Source organism: Poromitra crassiceps (genome assembly GCF_964638095.1).
Source record: "Poromitra crassiceps genome assembly, chromosome: 6".
NCBI classification, from domain to species: domain Eukaryota; kingdom Metazoa; phylum Chordata; class Actinopteri; order Beryciformes; family Melamphaidae; genus Poromitra; species Poromitra crassiceps.
In genome coordinates this window covers 11,212,049-11,237,407 of record NC_139627.1, presented here as the reverse complement: position 1 = coordinate 11,237,407, position 25,359 = coordinate 11,212,049, and the positions used below count along the sequence as shown (strand labels likewise).

The window sequence follows — 25,359 nt, the reverse complement described above, 5'->3', positions numbered from 1 at the left end:
ATCATAATTGCTCAAGTGACCACCACTGATCACATCATGGGGTGCTCGAGTGACATCACTCAGTGCACAATTGCTCAACTTGGTATGTCATAGACATTGTGACATCATCAGTGACATCATTACTGACCAAAATCATCACAATGATGATGATGTATCACAATTGCTGATGACATCATCCAATGTTGGACAAAAATTGAAACGGAGCATAAAATGTGATCTGAAATCAACTATACCCATTTTCTACAGTCTATGCTCTTGTGTCTGTTTTCACTTGTTTTCACTCTTCAATTCTTTCTCCATTCATCTATCTCACCCCTCTCTCTCTTGTCCTCCTCTCCCTCCCTCCCTCTCATCCATTCATCTATCTCACCCCTCTCTCTCTCTCTCTCTTCCTCCTCCTCTCCCTCCCTCCCTCTCAGATCTGATAAAGGGCCGGTTGTACTGGGTTGACTCCAAGCTGCACATGCTGTGTAGCGTGGACCTGAACGGAGACAACAGGCGCAAAGTGCTGCAGTCTCCACACTACCTGGCTCACCCCTTCGCTCTCACTGTGTTTGAGGTACGGGTACCATACTCTCTCGCTGTTGTCCCACACACACACACACACACACATTTCCCCTGTATTCTAGTAGAAGTAACGTGCGGCTCAGTGAGGGTTTGACGGCCATTTTTACTACGTTCTTTTCCTGGGGGGCCGTTCTCTTTGTAGACTGTTCACTGGTTTATTCATGGCAACATGGAGACTCAATCTTGGGCATACATTTCGTGGCATAAAAGGTTAAAGCATGAATAGTATATTACTATAGATGGGCCACCGCAGCAAGTCTCCTAAATGGGCGTGGTCAACCATTGACCCCCGCCCCTGCCGAAAGTCTCCTTGGACAAAACCAGTGCACAATTCAGCCTGCCTATTTTTGATGCCTATGCGGAAATTGCATTCTTTCAAATGGCCAGTGCGGGTCGCAGCTTGTGTAGCACTCCCCGGGAACATCCATTCAACTCTATGGGAAACGAGCCAACTTCTCTCTCGCTCTGTCTTAAATAAACACTTTCCAAATTAGTTTATGGTCTGAAAAAACAATTTCAAGTCTTTTTCATGCTCTAACGCGCTAATTGACGACAAACATTGGATAATAAGGACAGTAATACTTCCGACCGGTAGAGGCAGCAATGTGCCGCAAGGCATCAGGTAGCAAGTAATAGTTTTATAAATTATCAGAAAATAGTGTTACTTTATGATATTTTAATAATGCTAGTAGACACACGTAACTATATAGATGCCATACATCTAACGTCCATAACATGGCGGACCATTTAACGTTCTCTATACCCTTAGATAAAGCCTTAAGCCTTCTCTGTATTCAGACCATTCAGACCATTGGATTCAGCCCAGAAACCGGAGTACGTTATAACGTTATGAATATAGTCACGTTATAAACAACCAACGCTGGGGGTCCGTATGGAAACAGTGTTACTCGGAATGGTTAAAAGTTAAATTAATTTGGTCATTCAGTGCCATTTTACTGCAATGTAAAGTAAGTAGCGTGAGCCGCTAACATTAGCCAAAGTAGCTGACTACCCATAATGCATTACGGCGATAAGGTAGACAGGGCAAATTCGGAAACTCCCCCGGCAGCCGCTAGGGGCAGCCGCTCCCTCCCCTCGTACTTCCGTGTAGCATTAATTCATTCAACCAATCAAACAAAATCAAACTATATCCGGAAGTGAGCTTCATTTTGCTGTGTCAAATTCAATGAGCTCCGTTGGTCCATTATATATATTTATAAAACGGCTCTCTCAAATCAAGCAATCTGATTGGTTCACAGCCATTGTATAATTCCAGTAACCGAGTTCAATAACCCATGGCCATGGGTTATTGGTTGCCATGGCAACTCTCTTACTAAGAGAGTAATAATAAGGCTTACCTCAAATGACAACGTAGGAAAAAAAAATGGCGGAGACAGCTGTCAGATCCTTGTGAATCGATCTTCGCTTATAACTTTACTAATACTTTGCAGAAAATGATGTTTTGTACAAGAATAGATGCGGGCTAATGTCTTCTTTGCAAAAGAAAGGCTGTTAACCCCGCATTTAACCCCGCATTTAACCCCGTAACGTTAGTTGGTGTCGGGCTTTGCAGAATGCATTCAGCTTCTCAACAAGCGCTGAGAATGCAACGCTGCGGCTCGAGCTGCCTGTCGGGGTTTCCAGAAAAATCTCAGCTACTCAGCAAGCGCCAGGATTGGCCAATGTCAACTTCAGTCTCCAGAACGATCCAATCAAATCACCCGCATGTTCTTGCGGTCCCGCCTTACAGTAGTGTTTCAACTGACTCTATCAGAATGACATGCCAGTCGGAGTCGGACTTATAGTATTATTATTATATTATCATACTTGGAAACCGTTTTATAAAAGCAATATAGCACTCGAGCTGCGTGTGTTGTGGAATATATCCCCCTGCTCAGCAGTTATCCCACTCGGCCTGCGGCCTCGTGGGATAACAGCTGATCAGGGGGATATATTTGGCACAACACACTGGCTCTCATGCTATATTGCTTAAATATATATATATGTGTGTCAATGGACAAAACCCATGCGACAAAATGACAAAGTGAGTTGAAGTTGGGCCGTCTTGCTTGAATTCCATCGTCTTTGGTTAAAGTCGAGCTGAAATGGCTTTTCCAGAGTATGTGGCTTCCTTATCATGACCGAGTGAAACAGGATACTGTAGAGAGGCGGGACATACAGTAGGCGTTTATAGCGTATGTTTGACCGTTGGAAAGTTGAGTGCCCTGCCCGGTGCCTGCCAACAGTTCCTCCCGGAGCAGAGGGAGATGGTAGTCCGCCAAATAATTTATTTTACAAGACATAACTAAAACGTACCTGCGTGCTTTTTGCCTTTTTAGGGCAATTTTTTCCTCTTCAGTTACACAGATATTGTGATGTATTATTATACATGACATTTCCTGCTATGTATCAATAATCACTGTATCGTGATACCATCGTTATCGAGGACCAAGTATCATGATAGTATAATGAGTTACTCTGCGATTCCCACCCCGAGTACAACATTAATATATGGAGGACTTCTACTAGAATTTTGAAATAAAGTGCTTTAATCTTGACTTCTTTAGTTTATTTCGAGTTCTGTACACTACCCAGATGCCTCTCCAATGTCTCCATGGAGGACTTACTCCATGGCTACTGGATAGCATTTTGAAATAAAGCGCGTTAATCTTGACTTCTCCTGTTTTCACTCTCAGGACCGAGTGTTCTGGACGGACGGAGAGAACGAGGCGATCTACGGTGCAAACAAGTTCACAGGCTCTGACGTGGTGACGCTCGCCAGCAACCTGAACGACCCGCAGGACATCATCGTGTACCACGAGCTCATACAGCTGTCAGGTAAGAAGTGACCGAGAGAGGGAGGGGCTCCGGGGAGGGAGGGAGGGGACCAGAGAGAGAGGGAGGGGCTCCGGGGAGAGAGGGGACCGGGGAGAGAGGGAGGGGACCAGGGAGAGAGGGAGGGGACCAGGGAGAGAGGGAGAGAGTAGGCTTGCCGCGGTAGTCGGTGTTACCGGTGTTACGCGGTGGTGGGGCATACACCGATTACATAACATACCGGTAACACCGTTCATTTTTATGGAGGAAGAAAGAAAGAAAAAACTCTGCCCGCTCGGGCTAGTTTCAGCACCGGGGTCAATTACAAGCGCTCCCTCTGGGAGGTTCCCCCTAGGGGTTCAGCGGGTCACATTTTTGTCACCTTTTTCCACCCCTGTGTTTTCTTTGTTGTGTTTGTGAGGGCCAGATTTTCTAGTATTCAATATTTGATTGGATTTTTTACCCCTAAAATAAGATTTTACATCAGTAATGTAGCTACAACACTGATCAGATCCAATTTGTATATAGGCGATCTTTAAATCGATCTATATATATGATATATTATAAGATATCTTATTATATAATATAATACAATTAATATAATCAGGGCCCGAAATTAGAGCCCGCCACCCGCCATTGGCGGGCAGATTTGAGCTTTGGCGAGTGACGATCAGGGGTCTGTCCGCCACGTGGCGAGTAATGTTTTCACCATCGCACTTTGGTGTTGCTGCTTCTCCTCTTATCTGCCTGCTGCTGTCTGAATTTTTACAGAGGTGGGGGCTGAGCGCTCCTCTCTCTCACACACTCTCTCACACACACACACACACACACACACACACACACACACAGCAAACGCTACACACGAATCAGCCACACAGCGCGTCTCTCAAACTCTCCTCCTCCGCTCTCCTACATGTGCTCCTACATTCGTTGCAGTTGCGCCCTCACGAGTGGTCAAGCAGTTAACTAGTAGCCTACTAGTGTACATGTATCCGTTGTGCTGTTTTGTCCCGTGTACTTCACCTACGGAGTCTTTCTCCTTCTGGTAACTTTAGTAGTTTTCAGCTGTGTTGACTTTGCTTCACTTTCATGCACACTGTCGCTCGACGGTCCTCTCTCCCCCCCTTCTCTCTCTCTCTCTCTCTCTGTCTCAACTGAAGAAAAAATTAACCCCTTGCTGCCTCCCAGGTGCAACAGTACCCTCACTCTCTCTCTGTTAGTATTGTATAGCTGTAGCTTTGTAGTTTAATGTTAGTATTAGCCTATTACTGTAAATGTACTACAATTTTGGTTGTCTTATAGTGTTGTGCTGTTATTAGTATTAATGTTACTGTTAGTGATAGTAGATGTACGTATACGTGACACAGAAATGCGTTTGGTTTTTTTTGGCCGTTAAGAAATATGCTTGGCGGGTAGATTTTTTTCCATCTACTCACCACTGGCCGGTGGGTCAAAAAGTTAATTTCGGGCCCTGAATATAATATATTATAATATCATATGATATAATATAATATTGCGTTTAGGTGATTGATTAAAAGACACAAACATTGGGGTAAATGGCCTATTTATTTTTGGGGTAAAAGATATCTTCAAATCAAACCAAAAGACAACATCATCCTGCAATGAAATATGTTTGACAACTTTGATAGCATCTAGGTTTTTGATTAAAGAACAAAACATTTACCTTCACTTTCCATAACAACTCTCCTCTGACAGAGCCTGCAGAGCCGTAGCGTACAGTAGCTATTTCATGATGATCTTATGGTTCTGGTATCGTGCTAACTGGGAGAGATGTCTTTACAACAGAAGTTGAAGAAAAGGCACCGTGAGGATATACAGTAGAGAGAGAGGGGGGGGGGGTCCTTTTAATGTGAAAAATACACATATTTTAGATCATTAGAATCCACACACACACCTCACAAAGTTGTGGTTGTATGAATGCGAGTATTATGTTTTATTACATTCAAGTACATAATTACATCATTCTTTTCTAGGGCTTTCTTACCATAGTTATTTTACATTTCCCTTTCCATTAACAATGCGGCTGCCTGTTACAGTCAACAGGCTCGTCCACGCTTTTCTGCGCTGGCCCTATGCTAGATTTCCACCTAGCCTTGTTTCTAAGTCATTCCCCACCACTGTTGGGAGTAACTAGTTACTGAAACTACTTTTTCGGTAACTAGTAATTTACCCAATTACTTTTTCAAATTTAGTAACTCAATTACAATTGATGAAATTGAAATGGGCTAGTTACTAGTTACTTTAGGATGTGAAAATGGCTGGCAACTTCAGAGGATTATCCGGATTGTAATCAGAGCTAGTCCAGGGAGAGAAACCCCTCCCTGCCCGGGGAAAATGCTTCATGACCTCGAGTAGGCTATAAGCCCCAGAGGCTAATGACCTTGAGCAGGCTATAAGCCCTAGAGGCTAATAATGACCGTGAGTAGGCTATAAGCCCCAGAGTCTAAAGACCTAGAGTAGGCTATAAGCCCTAGAGGCTAATGATGACCTTGAGTAGGCTATAAGCCCCAGAGGCTAATGACCTTGAGCAGGCTATAAGCCCTAGAGGCTAATGATGACCTTGAGTAGGCTATAAGCCCCAGAGTCTAAAGACCTTGAGTAGGCTATAAGCCTCCCCCAAGAAGTGAGGTTCCAAGTACAATGATAGATCAAATCTGACGGTATGTCTTGTGCCACAGCAACACTAAAATAATGTGTGTGCATTAATAAGACAATCAAAGCAGACTACTTTCCTTACTTTACTTTGAGTTGTTTGTAAAGTAATTCAATTACTTTTCGAGACAAGTAACTCTAAGAAAGGACTAATGTTCAGTAACTTTCCAAACACTGTTCCCCACGCAACACACATTTGACATCAAGTTCAGAAAACGGCAAACATGGAGGAGAGCCTGTGAGAAAATCTCAGTGTTAGGGCCTGTGTCCAGCTAGCTCAGTGTTAGGGCCTGTGTCCAGCTAGCTCAGTGTTAGGGCCTGTGTCCAGCTAGCTCAGTGTTAGGGCCTGTGTCCAGCTAGCTCAGTGTTAGGGCCTGTGTCCAGCTAGTGTCTTTTCATCAGCACCGTCTCAGTGTTAGGGCCTGTGTCCAGCTAGCTCAGTGTTAGGGCCTGTGTCCAGCTAGTGTCTTTTCATCAGCACCGTCTCAGTGTTAGGGCCTGTGTCCAGCTAGCGTCTTTTCATCAGCACCGTCTCAGTGTTAGGGCCTGTGTCCAGCTAGCTCAGTGTTAGGGCCTGTGTCCAGCTAGCGTCTTTTCATCAGCACCGTCTCAGTGTTAGGGCCTGTGTCCAGCTAGCGTCTTTTCATCAGCACCGTCTCAGTGTTAGGGCCTGTGTCCAGCTAGCTCAGTGTTAGGGCCTGTGTCCAGCTAGCGTCTTTTCATCAGCACCGTCTCAGTGTTAGGGCCTGTGTCCAGCTAGCGTCTTTTCATCAGCACCGTCTCAGTGTTAGGGCCTGTGTCCAGCTAGCGTCTTTTCATCAGCACCGTCTCAGTGTTAGGGCCTGTGTCCAGCTAGCGTCTTTTCATCAGCACCGTCTCAGTGTTAGGGCCTGTGTCCAGCTAGCTCAGTGTTAGGGCCTGTGTCCAGCTAGCTCAGTGTTAGGGCCTGTGTCCAGCTAGCGTCTTTTCATCAGCACCGTCTCAGTGTTAGGGCCTGTGTCCAGCTAGCGTCTTTTCATCAGCACCGTCTCAGTGTTAGGGCCTGTGTCCAGCTAGCGTCTTTTCATCAGCACCGGCGTCTATTTTCAGTTGTTTCCAATGAGGAGCGAGCGTATGCGGGCGCACACAGACGTCTAGAGAAAGTGCGCTGCGCCCAGCGTCTATTTTCACAGCGATCCGGCATTTTTGTGCGCCCGACTCCCAGCTTTGGAAGGAAAAGAGGTAGCCGGCACTACTTTCCAAACATGGCCGTCAACCTCTTTTCCTTCCAAAAAGACAGATTATGTACATTTTGGATTAACATTTCATCGTGTGGTGAGTACCCGAAGCACAACATGTATTTTGGCGTCTGTGTTTTGGCAGATTTTTTTAAAAGTGGTGTATCCCTTTAAATGTGACAAGGACTGGTGTTTTGAACAGTTGAAGAAGATAATGCTTATTTGAATGTTAGTAAAAAGCGTAATATGATTCCCCTCCTAGAAAACAAAAACAGAAGTTGAATCTTGATTTGTGCGATTCCACAGTTGCCTAATTATTCTCCTATCCACTGACGGTGTCACAAATGATTTGTTGTTGCCAGGTGAATTTGAACTGTTGCCCCTCCCCCCGTCCAGGTGAATTTGAACTGTTGCCCCTCCCCCTGTCCAGGTGAATTTGAACTGTTGCCCCTCCCCCCGTCCAGGTGAATTTGAACTGTTGCCCCTCCCCCCGTCCAGGTGAATTTGAACTGTTGCCCCTCCCCCCGTCCAGGTGAATTTGAACTGTTGCCCCTCCCCCTGTCCAGGTGAATTTGAACTGTTGCCCCTCCCCCCGTCCAGGTGAATTTGAACTGTTGCCCCTCCCCCTGTCCAGGTGAATCTGAACTGTTGTCCCTCCCCCCGTCCAGGTCCCAACTGGTGCAGTGAGAAAGGTGAAAATGGCGGCTGCAGCTACATGTGTCTCCCTGCCCCTCAGATCAACAAACACTCCCCCAAGTACACCTGCGTGTGTCCGGATGGCCAGGAGCTCGCCGCCGACGGCCAGCGCTGCCGACCCGGTGAGTCACGACCACAGAGCAAGAGCTTCAGTGAGGTTCCCACTGTCCAGATTCTAGTGAACCGGTTCACACTGTCCAGATTCTAGTGAACCAGTTCACACTGTCCAGATTCTAGTGAACCGGTTCACACTGTCCAGATTCTAGTGAACCGGTTCACAATGTCCAGATTCTAGTGAACTGGTTCACTCTGTCCAGATTCTAGTGAACTGGTTCCCACTGTCAAGATTCTAGTGAACTGGTTCACACTGTCCAGATTCTAGTGAACTGGTTCACAATGTCCAGATTCTAGTGAACCGGTTCACACTGTCCAGATTCTAGTGAACCGGTTCACACTGTCCAGATTCTAGTGAACTGGTTCACACTGTCCAGATTCTAGTGAACCGGTTCACTCTGTCCAGATTCTAGTGAACCGGTTCACACTGTCCAGATTCTAGTGAACCGGTTCCCACTGTCCAGATTCTAGTGAACCGGTTCCCACTGTCCAGATTCTAGTGAACCGGTTCCCACTGTCCAGATTCTAGTGAACCAGTTCCCACTGTCCAGATTCTAGTGAACTGGTTCACACTGTCCAGATTCTAGTGAACCGGTTCACTCTGTCCAGATTCTAGTGAACCGGTTCACACTGTCCAGATTCTAGTGAACCGGTTCACTCTGTCCAGATTCTAGTGAACCGGTTCACACTGTCCAGAGTCACAGACTCACATGACTCACAAGTAGAATGTTTATTACAGAGAGAGACAGAGTTTTTGGTGACCTGTCATCCTGCAGGTTAAACCCCTGACGCATACAGCCGATAATGGGGCGTCGGAAATGTCTGGGCAGTCGGTGAGCGTCTGTGGCACTAGTCTTTGCGGTGTGTTGGCTCTAGTCGGCCTTGTCGGTCGTCTGAGAGAAATCACTCTGATTGGCCGGTCAGCTGATAGAGAAATCACTCTGATTGGCCGGTCAGCTGATGGAGAAATCACTCTGATTGGCCGGTCAGCCGGTAGCGAAGCAGTGCGGGAGAAGAGCACATGCACAAAATGTTCTTCTCATTTTCCAACTTCATCTGATCATTCCAGTAGAAAAAGGTTTTCATGACGACGTGCCTTCAGGAACGCCCCTTGAGCCTGTCGCTGTATATCACCCATTTAGTAGGGTTTTGTGGTGGTATCACACCACAGACTAAGAGAGACATTCACCTTACTGCCGCTGGCCCTTTAAGAGAGAGAGAGAGAGTTTGCGGGCCTTGCGGACCTTTAGAGTTGCCGTAGTTTCCGGGTTAAGGCCCAATTATACTCAACGTTGGAGACGGAGACGGACAGAGCCTTCTGTCCGTACTCTGCGTTCATTTCGTCCGTTTTCTGTCCGTCATCTGAAAGCTTACGGATACGCATGAAACGGAGGAAAACCACACACACACTCATACATTTGACTCTCTACTGCCCACTGGTGGATGTATTACTTAACATGATACCAACGTGAAAGACGCATGGAAGTATGTGGGCAGTGACGATTACACCGTTTGGAACGGAAGCATCTATTTATGTATGAAAATGGAGTATAAATGAGCCATTATGCAGACCTGCTACAGCAAGCAGTGAGCAGACATGTTAGCGATATACAATGACATGCAATGCATATAGTTGAGTTGAGTGTTGGAATAAATCCAGTTGAGCAGTGTTTCCCACAGGATTTAGAGTATTTGTGGTGGGGGTCCGCAGACCCCCTAGGGGGGTGCGGGAGCATGCCCCCCCGCGAGATTTTTTTTAAACATTTTAAAGTAAAATGCATGAATTTGGTGTACTTTGAGAAAGCTTAAGAGCAAAATTAAAAGGCTAGATCTATGAAGAACATGTCATCATTACTGTGCTGTGGGTTTACAATGACAAACTAAATTTCTCCCTATAGGTCAGGGATACTCAACTTGCTTTCTTTGCCACTTTCGTGAAATGATAGAAGGCGAGGGGCCAGTTAATAAACAAACAATATACATTTTTCTGTAGCGGATTGTAGGTTTTTGGGGTGTCAGCCAGAGTTTAGGCTGACACTGTTGTGCACACCGGTTAGTTAAGTTAGTTAGGTTAAGTACATACATAAGTGCCTGGGTAGCGAGCAGATGGCGGTATTTGACAATTTAGCAGCTAAATCATAGATTATTGAAAGATATTCCATATTCCAGACTGAAATGCTATAACAAGTATTGGCCAGAATAACATGAACATTTATTGGACACTAGTATTGGAAACTACGCAATATTTGGGAATACCATGCGACCCAAATCTTGCATAACAACATTGTGCAGGAGGTGGGTACAGTTTTGTTGTGATTGATAACGTGCATGTCGCTTGCAGCCATTTTAGCCGAGCCTGCAGTGGAATGAGGGTTTGCTAAGTCGAGACTCAGAATGAAGACTGAAGGCTGAGTCTCGCGTCGAGGCGACAACTCAACCGATCGCCTCACTCGCTCTATATACTCCAGGATGAAACACACTCCTCTTTTATGTATAAGACACAGAGAATCAGCTGATTGATGGAGAGAGAGCGCTACGTTAGAACTAAGCTATGTGCAGCCTGATGGGCTGTAGTACGCCTACCTCAGGCTACATGGATCAGTCAAACTTCAATTTGTAGGAGGGGAGGGAAGAGAGCAGCAGAGGGAAGCAGCCTGGCGAAATGAAAACCGATTTTATTCCTATGTAAATTACCACACGCATGTACACAATGGGCAATTATCGAGGTAAGAAGAGAGCGAGAAAAAGAACGATAAGAGGGTCGTTCATCCCCGCAGGTGTTAGCGACGCTCACTGTACGTTCATAGATTTGCAAAAAGATGCGCCCAGTTCACCGCTCATGAAAATAATGAGCTTGCTGTATTAACACGTTCATGCACAACACTGACTATGTTGTGATCAGACTGTTGCTTCATCAGAAAGAACAGGAGCTTTTGACAATTTGAGTCCAACCTTTTGTTGGTGGAACCCTGTGCGGGGAGTGGGGGGGGGGGCTACTGCTACCATTTTGATGTGGACGTAGCCTACTCTGAGGGGAAGAGGAAATGCATTTCTTACCATATCTTAGTTAGAAAAAGGCTAGGCTGAGACTGAATAGGAAGCTGGTGTGAAAAAGGTTCACTGCATGTCCCCCCACTTCAAAACTCACTCAGTCGTCTTTGCTGCTCGTCTTGATTGTGCCTATTTGAAAGAGTTCATTCAGATTTGTTTGACTAAAGGACGTCTCACTGAGACCCCCCAAAAAACACAAGCAGTTGTAAGACGTGGAATTAATTCAGTCTAATTATTTCACTTAAACTGGCTTTCATGGCTTTGTTTCATTAGTCCCTCATTCTCTCTCGGCTCAGCGACTCAGGCATATTTCCTTGGTGTGTGTGTGTGTGTGTGTGTGTATGTGTCCTTTTCTCTGTATCCATGGCAGCCTCAAAGCTGCCTGCCTGTGTGTGTTAGTAGTTTGACAGTTGAGTAGTAGCTGAGTCAGTGTGTGTATGATCCTGTTGTCAGGCTCTCTTGCCAACTCCACAGCTCCCTCCTGTGCTGCATCTCAACTGCATCGCTCTCTGCTCTCTCTCTCTCTCTCTGCTCTCTCCCTCTCTCTCTCTGCTCTCTCTCTCTCTCTGCTCCCTCTCTCTCTCTGCTCCCCCTCTCTCTCCTCACTGCTCTCTCTCTCTCTCTCTCTCTCTGCTCCCCCTCTCTCTTCTCTCTCTCTCTCTGCTCCCTCTCTCTCTCTGCTCCCTCTCTCCCTCTCTCTCTGCTCCCTCTCTCTCTCCTCACTTCTCCCTCTCTCTCTCTCTCTCTCTCTCTCTCTCTGCTCCCTCTCTCTCTCCTCTCTCCCTCTCTCTCCTCACTGCTCCCTCTGCCTCTCTCTCTCTCTGCTCTCTCTCTCTCTGGAAGTGTCTTTGTCGTCTCATCTTGACAGCTGAATTGTGTCTGTCCAGAGGATGATCCTTCTTGCAGTGTTTCTTGGCGTGGTCTCAGTCTCAGTCGTGCACTGAGCCGTCTGCCCCATTCATCTCTGTGGCTCCACACAAAATGAATTGATTAGAATTTGAACTAGGGGCACAGCCGCAGACGTCCGCTAAGGCCAATATTTGTGTTTGTGAGTCGGATCCAGATCCGCTCCAAAATGTAATAGGTTTATTCTTGGCCCGTGCTACACCCGTCCACTAAGTCCCATGGAAATCGTGCGAGTAGTTTTTCCAAAATCCTGCTGACAAACAAACAAATGGCACCGAAAACATAACCTCCTTGATGAGATGAGAGAAGTATTCAATACAAAGTGAATGTGTAGCAGTGAATACAAGATGAGAGAAGTATTCAATACAAAGTGAATGTGTAGCAGTGAATACAAGATGAGAGAAGTATTCAATACAAAGTGAATGTGTAGCAGTGAATACAAGATGAGAGAAGTATTCAATACAAAGTGAATGTGTAGCAGTGAATACAAGATGAGAGAAGTATTCAATATAAAGTGAATGTGCAGCAGTGAATACAAGATGAGAGAAGTATTCAATACAAAGTGAATGTGTAGCAGTGAATACAAGATGAGAGAAGTATTCAATACAAAGTGAATGTGTAGCAGTGAATACAAGATGAGAGAAGTATTCAATACAAAGTGAATGTGTAGCAGTGAATACAAGAAGAGAGAAGTATTCAATACAAAGTGAATGTGTAGCAGTGACTACAAGATCAGAGAAGTATTCAATACAAAGTGAATGTGTAGCAGTGAATACAAGAAGAGAGAAGTATTCAATACAAAGTGAATGTGTAGCAGTGAATACAAGATGAGAGAAGTATTCAATACAAAGTGAATGTGTAGCAGTGAATACAAGATGAGAGAAGTATTCAATACAAAGTGAATGTGTAGCAGTGAATACAAGATGAGAGAAGTATTCAATACAAAGTGAATGTGTAGCAGTGAATACAAGATGAGAGAAGTATTCAATACAAAGTGAATGTGTAGCAGTGACTACAAGATGAGAGAAGTATTCAATACAAAGTGAATGTGTAGCAGTGACTACAAGATGAGAGAAGTATTCAATACAAAGTGAATGTGTAGCAGTGAATACAAGATGAGAGAAGTATTCAATACAAAGTGAATGTGTAGCAGTGAATACAAGATGAGAGAAGTATTCAATACAAAGTGAATGTGTAGCAGTGAATACAAGATGAGAGAAGTATTCAATACAAAGTGAATGTGTAGCAGTGAATACAAGATGAGAGAAGTATTCAATACAAAGTGAATGTGTAGCAGTGAATACAAGATGAGAGAAGTATTCAATACAAAGTGAATGTGCAGCAGTGAATACAAGATGAGAGAAGTATTCAATACAAAGTGAATGTGTAGCAGTGAATACAAGATGAGAGAAGTATTCAATACAAAGTGAATGTGTAGCAGTGAATACAAGATGAGAGAATTATTCAATACAAAGTGAATGTGTAGCAGTAACTACAAGATGAGAGAAGTATTCAATACAAAGTGAATGTGTAGCAGTGACTAGAAGATGAGAGAAGTATTCAATACAAAGTGAATGTGTAGCAGTGAATACAAGATGAGAGAAGTATTCAATACAAAGTGAATGTGTAGCAGTAACTACAAGATGAGAGAAGTATTCAATACAAAGTGAATGTGTAGCAGTGACTACAAGATGAGAGAAGTATTCAATACAAAGTGAATGTGTAGCAGTGACTACAAGATGAGAGAAGTATTCAATACAAAGTGAATATGTAGCAGTGAATACAAGATGAGAAGTATTCAATACAAAGTGAATGTGCAGCAGTGAATACAAGATGAGAGAAGTATTCAATACAAAGTGAATGTGTAGCAGTGAATACAAGATGAGAGAAGTATTCAATACAAAGTGAATGTGTAGCAGTGAATACAAGATGAGAGAAGTATTCAATACAAAGTGAATGTGCAGCAGTGAATACAAGATGAGAGAAGTATTCAATACAAAGTGAATGTGTAGCAGTGACTACAAGATGAGAGAAGTATTCAATACAAAGTGAATGTGTAGCAGTGACTACAAGATGAGAGAAGTATTCAATACAAAGTGAATATGTAGCAGTGAATACAAGATGAGAAGTATTCAATACAAAGTGAATGTGCAGCAGTGAATACAAGATGAGAGAAGTATTCAATACAAAGTGAATGTGTAGCAGTGAATACAAGATGAGAGAAGTATTCAATACAAAGTGAATGTGTAGCAGTGAATACAAGATGAGAGAAGTATTCAATACAAAGTGAATGTGCAGCAGTGAATACAAGATGAGAAGTATTCAATACAAAGTGAATGTGCAGCAGTGAATACAAGATGAGAAGTATTCAATACAAAGTGAATGTGTAGCAGTAACTACAAGATGAGAGAAGTATTCAATACAAAGTGAATGTGCAGCAGTGACTACAAGATGAGAGAAGTATTCCATACAAAGTGAATGTGCAGCAGTGAATACAAGATGAGAGAAGTATTCAATACAAAGTGAATGTGTAGCAGTGAATACAAGATGAGAGAAGTATTCAATACAAAGTGAATGTGTAGCAGTGACTACAAGATGAGAGAAGTATTCAATACAAAGTGAATGTGCAGCAGTGAATACAAGATGAGAGAAGTATTCAATACAAAGTGAATGTGTAGCAGTGAATACAAGATGAGAGAAGTATTCAATACAAAGTGAATGTGTAGCAGTGACTACAAGATGAGAGAAGTATTCAATACAAAGTGAATGTGTAGCAGTAACTACAAGATGAGAGAAGTATTCAATACAAAGTGAATGTGTAGCAGTGACTACAAGATGAGAGAAGTATTCAATACAAAGTGAATGTGTAGCAGTGACTACAAGATGAGAGAAGTATTCAATACAAAGTGAATGTGTAGCAGTGAATACAAGAAGAGAGAAGTATTCAATACAAAGTGAATGTGCAGCAGTGACTACAAGATGAGAGAAGTATTCAATACAAAGTGAATGTGTAGCAGCGACTATAAGGGAATAAATTCACTGTGGTGTGCACACAGACTGTTCCTCTGCTGTGATCTAATTGGAGCGTTTAGTCTCCGCTCTGCTCCAGTCTTCCTCTCTCATGCTGTGGCTGTGTCAGACCCTAACCCCACCACAGCTGCAGTGTCTTTCCCACACTCTCTCTCTCTAATTGGACTCAGCCTGTGCTGTATATGAAGTAGTGGAACATCTCCCTGACGACCCTGTGCACCGCGCTCCTCTCACCCTCCTCAATGAAACTTTGCCCAGTTGGGTTCCTCTTTTCTTTTTCTCTGTGTTCTCTGCTTCTTCAAGTGTTGCTTTAGTCTGCTCAATATGCAGGACAGAGCCATGTTGTTGTTTTCATACCCTGTCCTCCTTTAGCAACGTCTTTCCTCTCCTGTGCCTCAGCTGTTTCCTCTCCTCTTTCTCGGTATCCCTGGGCAATATAATCGATACGGCAATATATCGCGATATTTTATTTCACGATACTGTATCGATACTTGGACGCCAAGTATCGCGATATAAAAAATAAAAAATAAAAGATTTTTGCAGGCCATGCCAGGCCTCTGCATCTGGTGATTCCCACCCCTAATCGATACTGTATCGATATTTCCCATATCGGTGCGTTCAGTAACACTCAACACTCGGTAGTTTTGACTAAATTTGTCCACTATCTTATCAGTATAAAGTGATGTACATATTATTACACCACCTGGGTGGTACACAGTGTGTTGTATCTTTAGCTCTATTATGTAATTTTGAGTAAATTCTGTAGAATATGGCAATATATCGCAATATGTATCGCATCGCAATATATCGTGGTACAATCGTTCCAAGTATCATGATACGTAGCGTATCGTATCGTGAGATCCTTGCCAATACCCAGCCCTAGTAACTGGTTATGAAACGGTGTAAGTGTAATACTGATGGATCACATCTTGCCTACATGTTAAGCCCAGTTTACACCAATGATTCGCAATGAGACTAAACCGTTTTAGAACGTTGCGGCGGTGTAAACTGGCCCGTCTCATCTCCACTCAGGCCGGCTGACTGTTTTTTTAACTGGTCTCGTCATGACTCTTTGGTCTAAACTGGGCTTAACGGCTGCATTTGAATGTCTATTGTTCTCCTTAGCTTAGGGCTCAACCACACATCTCTCACGCCTACCAGCAACTCATAGTGTGCATCAGTTTGGGGCTGGGGATTAGCACTCATTGACTTCATAGTGAAGGCGTTCTTTACCTGCACGGCCCACTGTCGTGTTGTGCTGTTTCACAGCATTCTCTCTCTCTCTGACTGACGGGCTCGCTTGTCACCGGCGTCCACACGTCTGCTGTTGATCTGGAAATCAACAAGAGAACGGGGGGGATCCTCAGATCCAAACAAACGCAACATAAACTACTCCTGCATGGCCCCCAGAAAAGGGGGATAAATAAGTCCACGGTTGCATCTACAACTAACCTACTTGTACAGCACGATAAGCGCCTTGAAGGTGTCAGCGACCTGCCTATAAAGCGAGAAAAGAAGAAAGCTGGCATTAGCTAACTGTTAGCTCTGTTCAAGTAAAGTCTGTGTGGGAAACACTGGACTAACTTGTCCAAGTAAAGTATGTGTGGGAAACACTGGACTAACTTGTCCAAGTAAAGTCTGTGTGGGAAACACTGGACTAACTTGTCCAAGTAAAGTCTGTGTGGGAAACACTGGACTAACTTGTCCAAGTAAAGTCTGTGTGGGAAACACTGGACTAACTTGTCCAAGTAAAGTCTGTGTGGGAAACACTGGACTAACTTGTCCAGTGGGGTGAGGACATTTCTGTTCCACTTGTTTCTGACAGTCCTTAATGTGGAGCCCTGTAACTGTCTTCACAGTTTGTTTCACAGCCTTCAGGCTGCCTGTGTTTTCTACAGGTGTGTATTTTATTTTATTGTTTTTTTCTGATTTCCCCCCACTTTCTCCCCAATTGTACTTGGCGGATTTCCCCCTGCTGCCCCGGTCACTGCCCCACCCTCTGCTGATCTGGGGAGAGCCGTAGACTAGCACCATGCTTCCGCCGACACATGCGCAGTTGCCAGCTGCTGCTTTTCCCCCGACAGCGTACAAGATACAAGATGTTTATTGTCACTCGATGTACAAGTACACACGTGTGAAATGTTTGAGCTGTGTTGTGTTCCGTTACATATCGTCATCATCATCAATAAATGTCGGTTATGCTTGTTATGCATCTTATTGGTACATCAACATCAGAACATTCTTATCAAAATTACAAATCTGTGCATGTATATAAACAATAAATAGAATATAAATAGAATATTACGTATTACCCATCAATATTACAAATCTGTTGTCTGTGCATGTATATTGTTCTTGCCCATAAATAGAATGTTGCATATTGCCCAGGGGCCGGTTGCACCAACTGGTCTTAACTATGCCTGGTCGTAACTCCTACGTCGGTCTTAGTTAAGACCATGGACTGACGCCTGTTGCACCAACACGGCTTATGTCTGGTCTTAACTATGCTGGTCGTAGCAATGCGCGTCCATGTGAATTGCCAGGGAATGCACCCTGATTGGATGATGTTGCAAAAAATGTGCCTCGCGACCTGCTTGGAGCACTGTGCCACTACGCTCTCTCAGCCACTACTGTAAAACACCCTCCCTCCTCCCATCCTCCCTCGCTCTGGGGGAAAAATGGCGGCTATTGAGCAGACAGAGTCAGTCTGAATGAAATTGAATGTAACGTTCCCAATTCTATGTATTAACTTCTAAAAAACTAACGGCAACATTTTGGAAGGCGGGTTAGGTTAACTAGTTAGTTATAATCTAACGTCGTGCTTTCAAAGACGGCGAACTGGCGGTGTTACGACGATGACGGTCAAAAAGGTCTCCGCGGAGATCTCTGTTACAGGCAGGCTCTACGCCTCCTCCTGACCAGGCGTAGGAGTTACGCCTGGTCTTAGTGAAAATAAGGCTTAAGTCGTCTTGGTGCAACCGGCGTAGCTGTTAGGTCGTAAAGTTACGACCAACTTGGCTTAAGACCAGTGTAAGACCAGTTGGTGCAACCGGCCCCAGGGGTTTGAGAGTCGTCATTGGGTGGTTTTATTTATTATTTAGGAGTCTGGTGGCTTGAAGCTGTTTCTCAGCCTGCTTGTCTGAGTTTTTGGGGTTCTGTATCTCCTCCCTGATGGTAGCAGGGAGAACATGTTCTTGAGTGGGTGGGTTGGGTCTTTGATTATTTTCCGGGCCCTCTTGAGGCAGCACTGGTGGGTGTACAGCTCCTGCAGTTCTGGCAGCTTGCAGCTTGTTACATGCTGGCCCGCGCGCCTCACTCTCCTCAGCACTCTGAGGTCCATCGCGGTGCAGCTCCCGTACCAGGAGGTGAAGCAGCCGGTCAACAGGCTCTCGATGGTGCCTCTGTAGAAGTCTTTGAGTATCTTGGGTCTCTGGCCGAACCTCTTTAGTTGCCTGAGACCGTGCAGGCGTTGCTGGGCCTTTCTGGCAACAGAGGTGGTGTGGCTGGTCCAGCTTAGGTCCTGGTGGGTGTTGACACAACAGAGGTGGTGTGGCTGGTCCAGGTTAGGTCCAGGTGGGTGTTGACACAACAGAGGTGGTGTGGCTGGTCCAGCTTAGGTCCTGGTGGGTGTTGACACCTAGCTACTTGAAGCTGTCCACTCTCTCTGTGCTGTAGATGGTGACCGGGCGTGGAGCAGCTTTTATTGTTTTGTATTGTTATCCCTGTTATTTTATGTGATTTTATGATGGGTGGCTCTATAGGCACAATGTCTGCTGTTCCTGTTTTAATGTATTGTATGTCTTTGCAGTTGTCACCATCATACCTGTCCAGGGACTATAAACGATTGAAAACTAGCCAAGCTGGCTAAACTGGCACATGTAGAGAAATGTTTATCAATGTGCACTGTCCCTGTAATTTTAAACTCGATAAATGAAATGAAATAACTTAAAGGCACTATGTGTAAGATTCTGCACTATTAAATATCACCAAACCATTAACTTGTATATGATGATGACTTACAGTGGTTCATTTCTGTGTTTACAACTAAGCCACGCCCCCTCCCTGTGTTGTGATGGCCCTCTTGGAGAGTAGAGCTACATCCCGAACCTGTTTACATAGAAACACCTCCCCCGAGAGGCCGACCAGTGAGCCCCTCCCAGCCCACAGCCCAAAACAGAATTTTGTAGACAAAGATGGCGGATCCCTGATGCGGGCATTCCTGACATTCCATTCCCTGAAAAGAAATATCTCAGACCAGAGTCAACCTTGCCGGTCTGGCTTTCACTAGATGGAGAGCCCTACGAGCAGCTATATCTGGCCTGCAAAGTGACTCGGAGCTGGCGTGTTCTCCTGTACACACACGGTAAGTAACGTTATATATAGGTCAATGGTTATAGCGTTTGCATGTCCCATTTCAGTAACGTTACGCATGATAGCGAAATGTACAAGTTGTTATCGATATTGTGAATTTGTTCTGGGAATGTTGTAATCACTTGGCTAACTGTTGCTTTTCACGGCTATTCAAATGACTTTACACTGCTAGTAGCCTGCAGCAGGATTTGATTAGCTTGTCGTTCGTGTATAACTTATACACAGACATTCTGTTGACATGCATGACATAACGTTACTTCCCATTACAAATTTCGCATGCATTTTCTGTTATAATTACGTCCAGTTGCTGTCACTATGACGCAGAACGATATAGTAATGTGTAAACACTTAGAAAGGCCATGGAGAAAAGCTAGCTTCGCTAATGTTAGCAGTTTGTTTTTCTATTCTGTCAGACTAAGCAACGTTACATTAGAAAATAGCTGTAACACCATCCAAACAAATCAAGGTTTGGTAAAAGTATCTAATTCATGACAATGTGGAGGAACCCTGCCTTGATATCTACCAGCTACAAAATAGATGATTCAAATTAATACTAAACACGTTTCCATTTGTCTGATTTTCAAGGTGCCAGTCATCCAGAAGAGCTGACGATAGTCAAGATAGAAAACAAGTGGACCCACCATTATGATATTTGAGATGGAGAAATTGTGCTTTTATAGCAAACCTGTATAATACATGTTCTATCATCTTTGATGTTTAGATGTTTGCTGTCTGCAATCTTCTGTACACCAATAAAGTTGATATGACTTCATCCATGTCTCTTGGCCACTATTCTCCATTGTAACATTAGATTTCCCTAAAGCTGAGTGTGTCTAGTAGCCTACCAGTATTTGTGTTTCTGTGTATATATAACCTACTTTATATAATAGACAGTGTATGTGATGTTTCTCAGTACATTGATTTCACAACTTCGTTTATCAGAAAAAATACTTTATTTGCAAAACTAAAATATGGGCTACACCAGAATGACGTGACCAGTTCCATCAGCTATGCGGTTCTTCAGGATGTCGACAAGATCTGCTATCGTCCTACAGCCGACCTTCCTCTCTGCGACCCTGCCTCCTCTTTGTCCCACTGGTGCTAGCCTGGGCTTCAGGCATACAGCTTGGTTTGCCTGCCTATAAAAAACAGCAGTGATTCAAGCGTTTGAAATTAGTTTGAACAACTCTAACAATGAGAAAATACTAGCGTTGCACTATGAATACATTTTGGCCATGTCTTGGTATTAGCAGACGAACAAAAACACAGGCTAAGCTACTCACTGTTGACAGACAGCTGTGGTTAGCTAGCCATGTCCCCAACATTGAATTGAAATCATCCTAATTTAGCTATGTCAACCTGGTTTTAGACAACGTTTTGCCTAACCGTACTTAGCAATAGGGCAGGCTATGCAAAAGGTTAGGTTACAATGTAACCTTTTCAAAATCCATGTAACCGTTACATGGATTTTGATCGGTTAGCAGATGATACAAATAAGTTACCAAGCGGACTATTGTCAATATCCTAAAGGTTTATGACTATCATGTGAAATTTGTCATTACTCAAGCCAAATACATAGCCGAGATACATTCGTGCTTGTTTTATGTACTTACGTCTGCAGTAGGTAGGCTATGCACAAAATAGTTGTTTATATCTCCGTTGCTTGGGAGGGAGGGAGGGAGGGAGGGAGGGAGGGAGGCGGGGGAACCAGGAAGTGCTCTGCGCTGGTGGGTGGGATCGAGATTGTTTGGGTAAACAAGTTTTGTTATGGTTTGAAATGGCGACATCTAGTGGACAAAAAAATCACACATAGTGCCTTTAAATGAAAGTACGCAGCACGTCACGCTATTCCCACCAGTTCCCTTGCGCCCCAACCGACCAGAGGAGGCGCTATTGCAGCCACCAGGACACATACCCCCCCAATCCAGCTTCCCACCCGCAGACACAGCCAATTGTGCCTGTATAGATGCTGACCAAGCTGGAGGCAACACAGGGGTGCGAACCTGCGACCCTCGTGTTGGTAGGCAGGGAATCTGCCCCTGTATTTATTTACATTGTGTTGAGCAGTGAGGCGTTGCGGGAGGCTGACAGAGGGACGGCTGTCACTTTCTGAAAGCCTCCTCCTCCTCTACTCCTCCTCCCCCCCCCCTCCCCCCTCCTCTTCCTCTACTCCTCCTCCTCCCCCCTCCTCCTCTACTCCTCCTCCCCCCTCCTCCTCCTCTACTCCTCCTCCTCCTCTATTCCTCCTCCTCCTCTACTCCTCCCCCCTCCTCCTCCTCTACTCCTCCTCCTCTACTCCTCCTCCTCCTCCTCTACTCCTCCCCCCTCCTCCTCCTCCTCTACTCCTCCTCCCCCCTCCTCCTCCTCTACTCCTTCCTCCCCCCTCTTCCTCTACTCCTCCTCCTCCTCCTCCTCTACTCCTCCTCCTCCTCTACTCCTCCCCCCTCCTCCTCCTCTACTCCTCCTCCTCCCCCGGCGCTCGCGGCTAAAGCGCTCGCTAACAGATTGATCCCATTTTACAGCCGTCACAACCAGAGCGAGCGCGAACTGTAGCACATTGTGCGCCGCGGCTTTTAGCTGCGCAGCAGAAAGGCTCAAGGCAGGCTAATCTCGTTAGTCAGAGAGAGAGAGAGAGGAGAAAACTTCTGCTTTGGGCTGAACAGTCGCAGGCTAAAATAAGATGTTTGGGGGATTGTACTTAGTTGCATGATGTTTTGTAAGAGGATCATCTTGTGGCTGACCTGGCTACAGTATAAAACAGACTACTTTAAGTCAAGAGTTTTACACATAGTGTTTTCTCCCAGAAATGTTGACTATCAGGGGTGCTCCGATCACGTTTTTTGCCACCGATTGCCGATCGCCTATGAGAAATATCTGCCCGACCGATCACCGACCACCGATCACGATTATTATTATTTTAAGCAGCTATAGCAGTCTATTATAGAACAGTTTCCATTTGACATATAGGCCTATGTGTCATGCATCACATTGAAAGTGCAGCACACTTTATTTTTTTCTACATCAATATTTTATATTGTGTAGGCACAAAAGGAAACATAATTTTGTTGTGTGTGAGATAATTGGAGCACAAGACTGTGTTGAACTAAATGGCTAGAACAGAATGTTCTTTATAGTTCAGTCCAGTTCCCTCAGTTCAGTTTATAAAGGAACAAAAATATTCGATTTCGGGATTTCCATGTTACCAGTTCAATGCAGTTCAGTTCACTCAACAAAAATACTCCATTCCGGGATTTCCCTGTTACACAAGAAAAATAACTTCGACCCAAGGAAACTATGTTATAGATTTATAAGCTAAAGCAGCTAAAGCTAACCAGAGCTATCAACGTTACGAGGATAGACACAAATATGGATCAAACGCAGACTTAACGCCACGCAAATGCCTCAGTAGGTGGGAGGAATGGAGGTAACTTCTCTCTCCTCTACTCATACTGTATATCATGGGTATATTATACCCAGAATAGCACAGCTATAAGTAGGTCCAGTCCAAGTCCGAGACAGTTCCAGGGAGCCGAGTGCACCAGCTGGGCGTAAAAAAGTAGGTCTTAACTGTTAGGCCGGTCTTGGCTACGCCCAACTTTGTGATATCGAGTGCACCAAGCCTGACTTACCACGGTCATAGCTGCACCCGGTCTATAGGCTGCGGACGTGCGCGTCCATGTGAATACGTGCTTGTTGCCAAGCAACACACTTCTCTCAGACGAGCACGAGACAGCTGACAGACAGCTCTAACTCAGCTCTAACTTATAGAGTTGTATTCCAACCATAGAAACGTTCTCACAGCTAAATCTAACGGCACCAACACAAACAAACAGAAACAAGATGCATGGAATTTGATCACAACTACAAGTGCAATCAATAATGAATGTGATGGAGGACTGCGGGGCAAGTGACAAAGTCAGAAAGAAATGGAAAGATCTTCAGAGGCATCAGTTTTTAAAAACCCGCAGAAAAGCCGAGGTCCTGTGCCCAAAATGTTATGATCATAAACCTGGAATATAAAAACAAAAATTTAAATGATATAGTACTTTTTGTCCAGAAAAAACTGCTACGGCGTTCAGCCATACATATTGTTTAAAATAATTTATTTAAAAAAAGGAACTAAGACATATTGTGATTTGTTGCTTTGTCATCTTTCTTGCCCTCCTTTCACGCCTCTCGCTGTTTGCCAATCATGTCACTCGCTCCAGTGTCAGACTCTGACACCAGCCAATCATGTCACTCGCTCCAGCGTCGGACTCTGACACCAGCCAATCATGTCACTCGCTCCAGCGTCAGACTCTGACACCAGCCAATCATGTCACTCGCTCCAGCGTCGGACTCTGACACCAGCCAATCATGTCACTCGCTCCAGCGTCAGACTCTGACACCAGCCAATCATGTCACTCGCTCCAGCGTCAGACTCTGACACCAGCCAATCATGTCACTCGCTCCAGCGTCAGACTCTGACACCAGCCAATCATGTCACTCGCTCCAGCGTCAGACTCTGACACCAGCCAATCATGTCACTCGCTCCAGCGTCAGACTCTGACACCAGCCAATCATGTCACTCGCTCCAGCGTCAGACTCTGACACCAGCCAATCATGTCACTCGCTCCAGCGTCAGACTCTGACACCAGCGACACTGTCTGCCACCAAGGCTCACAGTGTCACTCGCCCCAGCGTCAGACTCTGACACCAGTGACACTGTCAGCCAATCATGTCACTCGCTCCAGCGTGGGACTCTGACACCAGCGACACTGTCTGCCACCAAGGCTCACAGGCTGCTTCTCTGACTAGTAATAATTCATAGAATAATAATAAAAGAATCACCTTTATTTATGTCGGATTTCCTCAGGAGGGTGGCTGGCATTTCCCTTAGCGATAAGGTGAGAATCTCAGTCATCCGTGAGGGAAGAGCCACTGCTCCCATGCATAAGAAGGAGCCAGTTGTGGTTCGGGGCATCTGGTAAGGATGACACCTGGAACACCTCCAGCTGGGAGGAGACCATGGGGCAGTATGAGGGCTATTCGATGCCAATAACACTCATGATTGGGAACGTTGAGTGAGCTTTGTTAAAAGGCAGTTATCGGTCTAATATATGGGTCTAACTCTAGATGATGGGTCTACTACAAATGTTTAAAATGTCATTTTGAATGGTGTGTCTCAGATTTCCTTTGCCGACTGGTTGTTTTTGTTTGGTCTTCCAGAAGCGAATGTGAGCACGTCCATCCAGGTCAACTCTACAGCCAGGGGGTCTGTTGCTGCCTGGGCCATACTGCCAGTCTGTGAGTACATCACTTACACACACACGTTTGTGTCTTTATATACTTTTGAGGACGCTCCATTGACCACAATGATTCCCTTCAACTGTAACACTGAAACTCTAAGGGGACATTCAGACCAAAAGCGTTTTTGGAGCTGCCAGCGTCTTTCTGCAATTAATTCTCTATGTAAGGACGCGCTCGGTGGCGTCTGTTGTTTTTGGAGGAGCGCTGTTGGCGTTTTAAAGCTGAAAAAAGTTGAACATTAGAGGAAAAGCGCCCTGCTCGTCTTTTTCACTCCTCCTGCCTTTTCTCCTGCCGAGGGATTTTCAACCTCCGCTGCTGCCAGAATTTGCAATAATCTGGCTTTCGTGTTGACAGTGAACAACATCAAACATACAAAACCAGCTGGCTACCGTCCTTGTGGTCGTTGTGTTCTGATCCGTACTGCACGCGACTACAGGGGGAAAACAAACAAGAGCACACAAAAACCGCTCCGTGCGCTGTTTTGTGCACAATGGAAGCGCTCTCAAAATAATTTTCATAGCATTCTGACTGAATGGTGTGACTGTGAATGTCCCCTAATGCAACTTTTAGCCTGTATCATTCAAGTGTCTTGTTGTTGCCGCTCTCCTGTCCTGACTTGATCAACAGTACT

General features: G+C 44.8%; 1 protein-coding gene across 1 annotated transcript in view; it reads left to right on the top strand.

Moving 5' to 3' along the window:
* The window catches only part of vldlr (very low density lipoprotein receptor), a 106,421-nt gene that overhangs the window by 76,356 nt on the left and 4,706 nt on the right, over positions 1-25,359 (top strand). The window contains exons 14-17 of the mRNA XM_083639138.1: positions 420-559; positions 3,264-3,405; positions 7,940-8,089; positions 24,648-24,725. Of these exons, the coding sequence (XP_083495264.1) occupies positions 420-559; positions 3,264-3,405; positions 7,940-8,089; positions 24,648-24,725 (510 nt within the window). The remainder of the gene's footprint in view (positions 1-419; positions 560-3,263; positions 3,406-7,939; positions 8,090-24,647; positions 24,726-25,359) is intronic.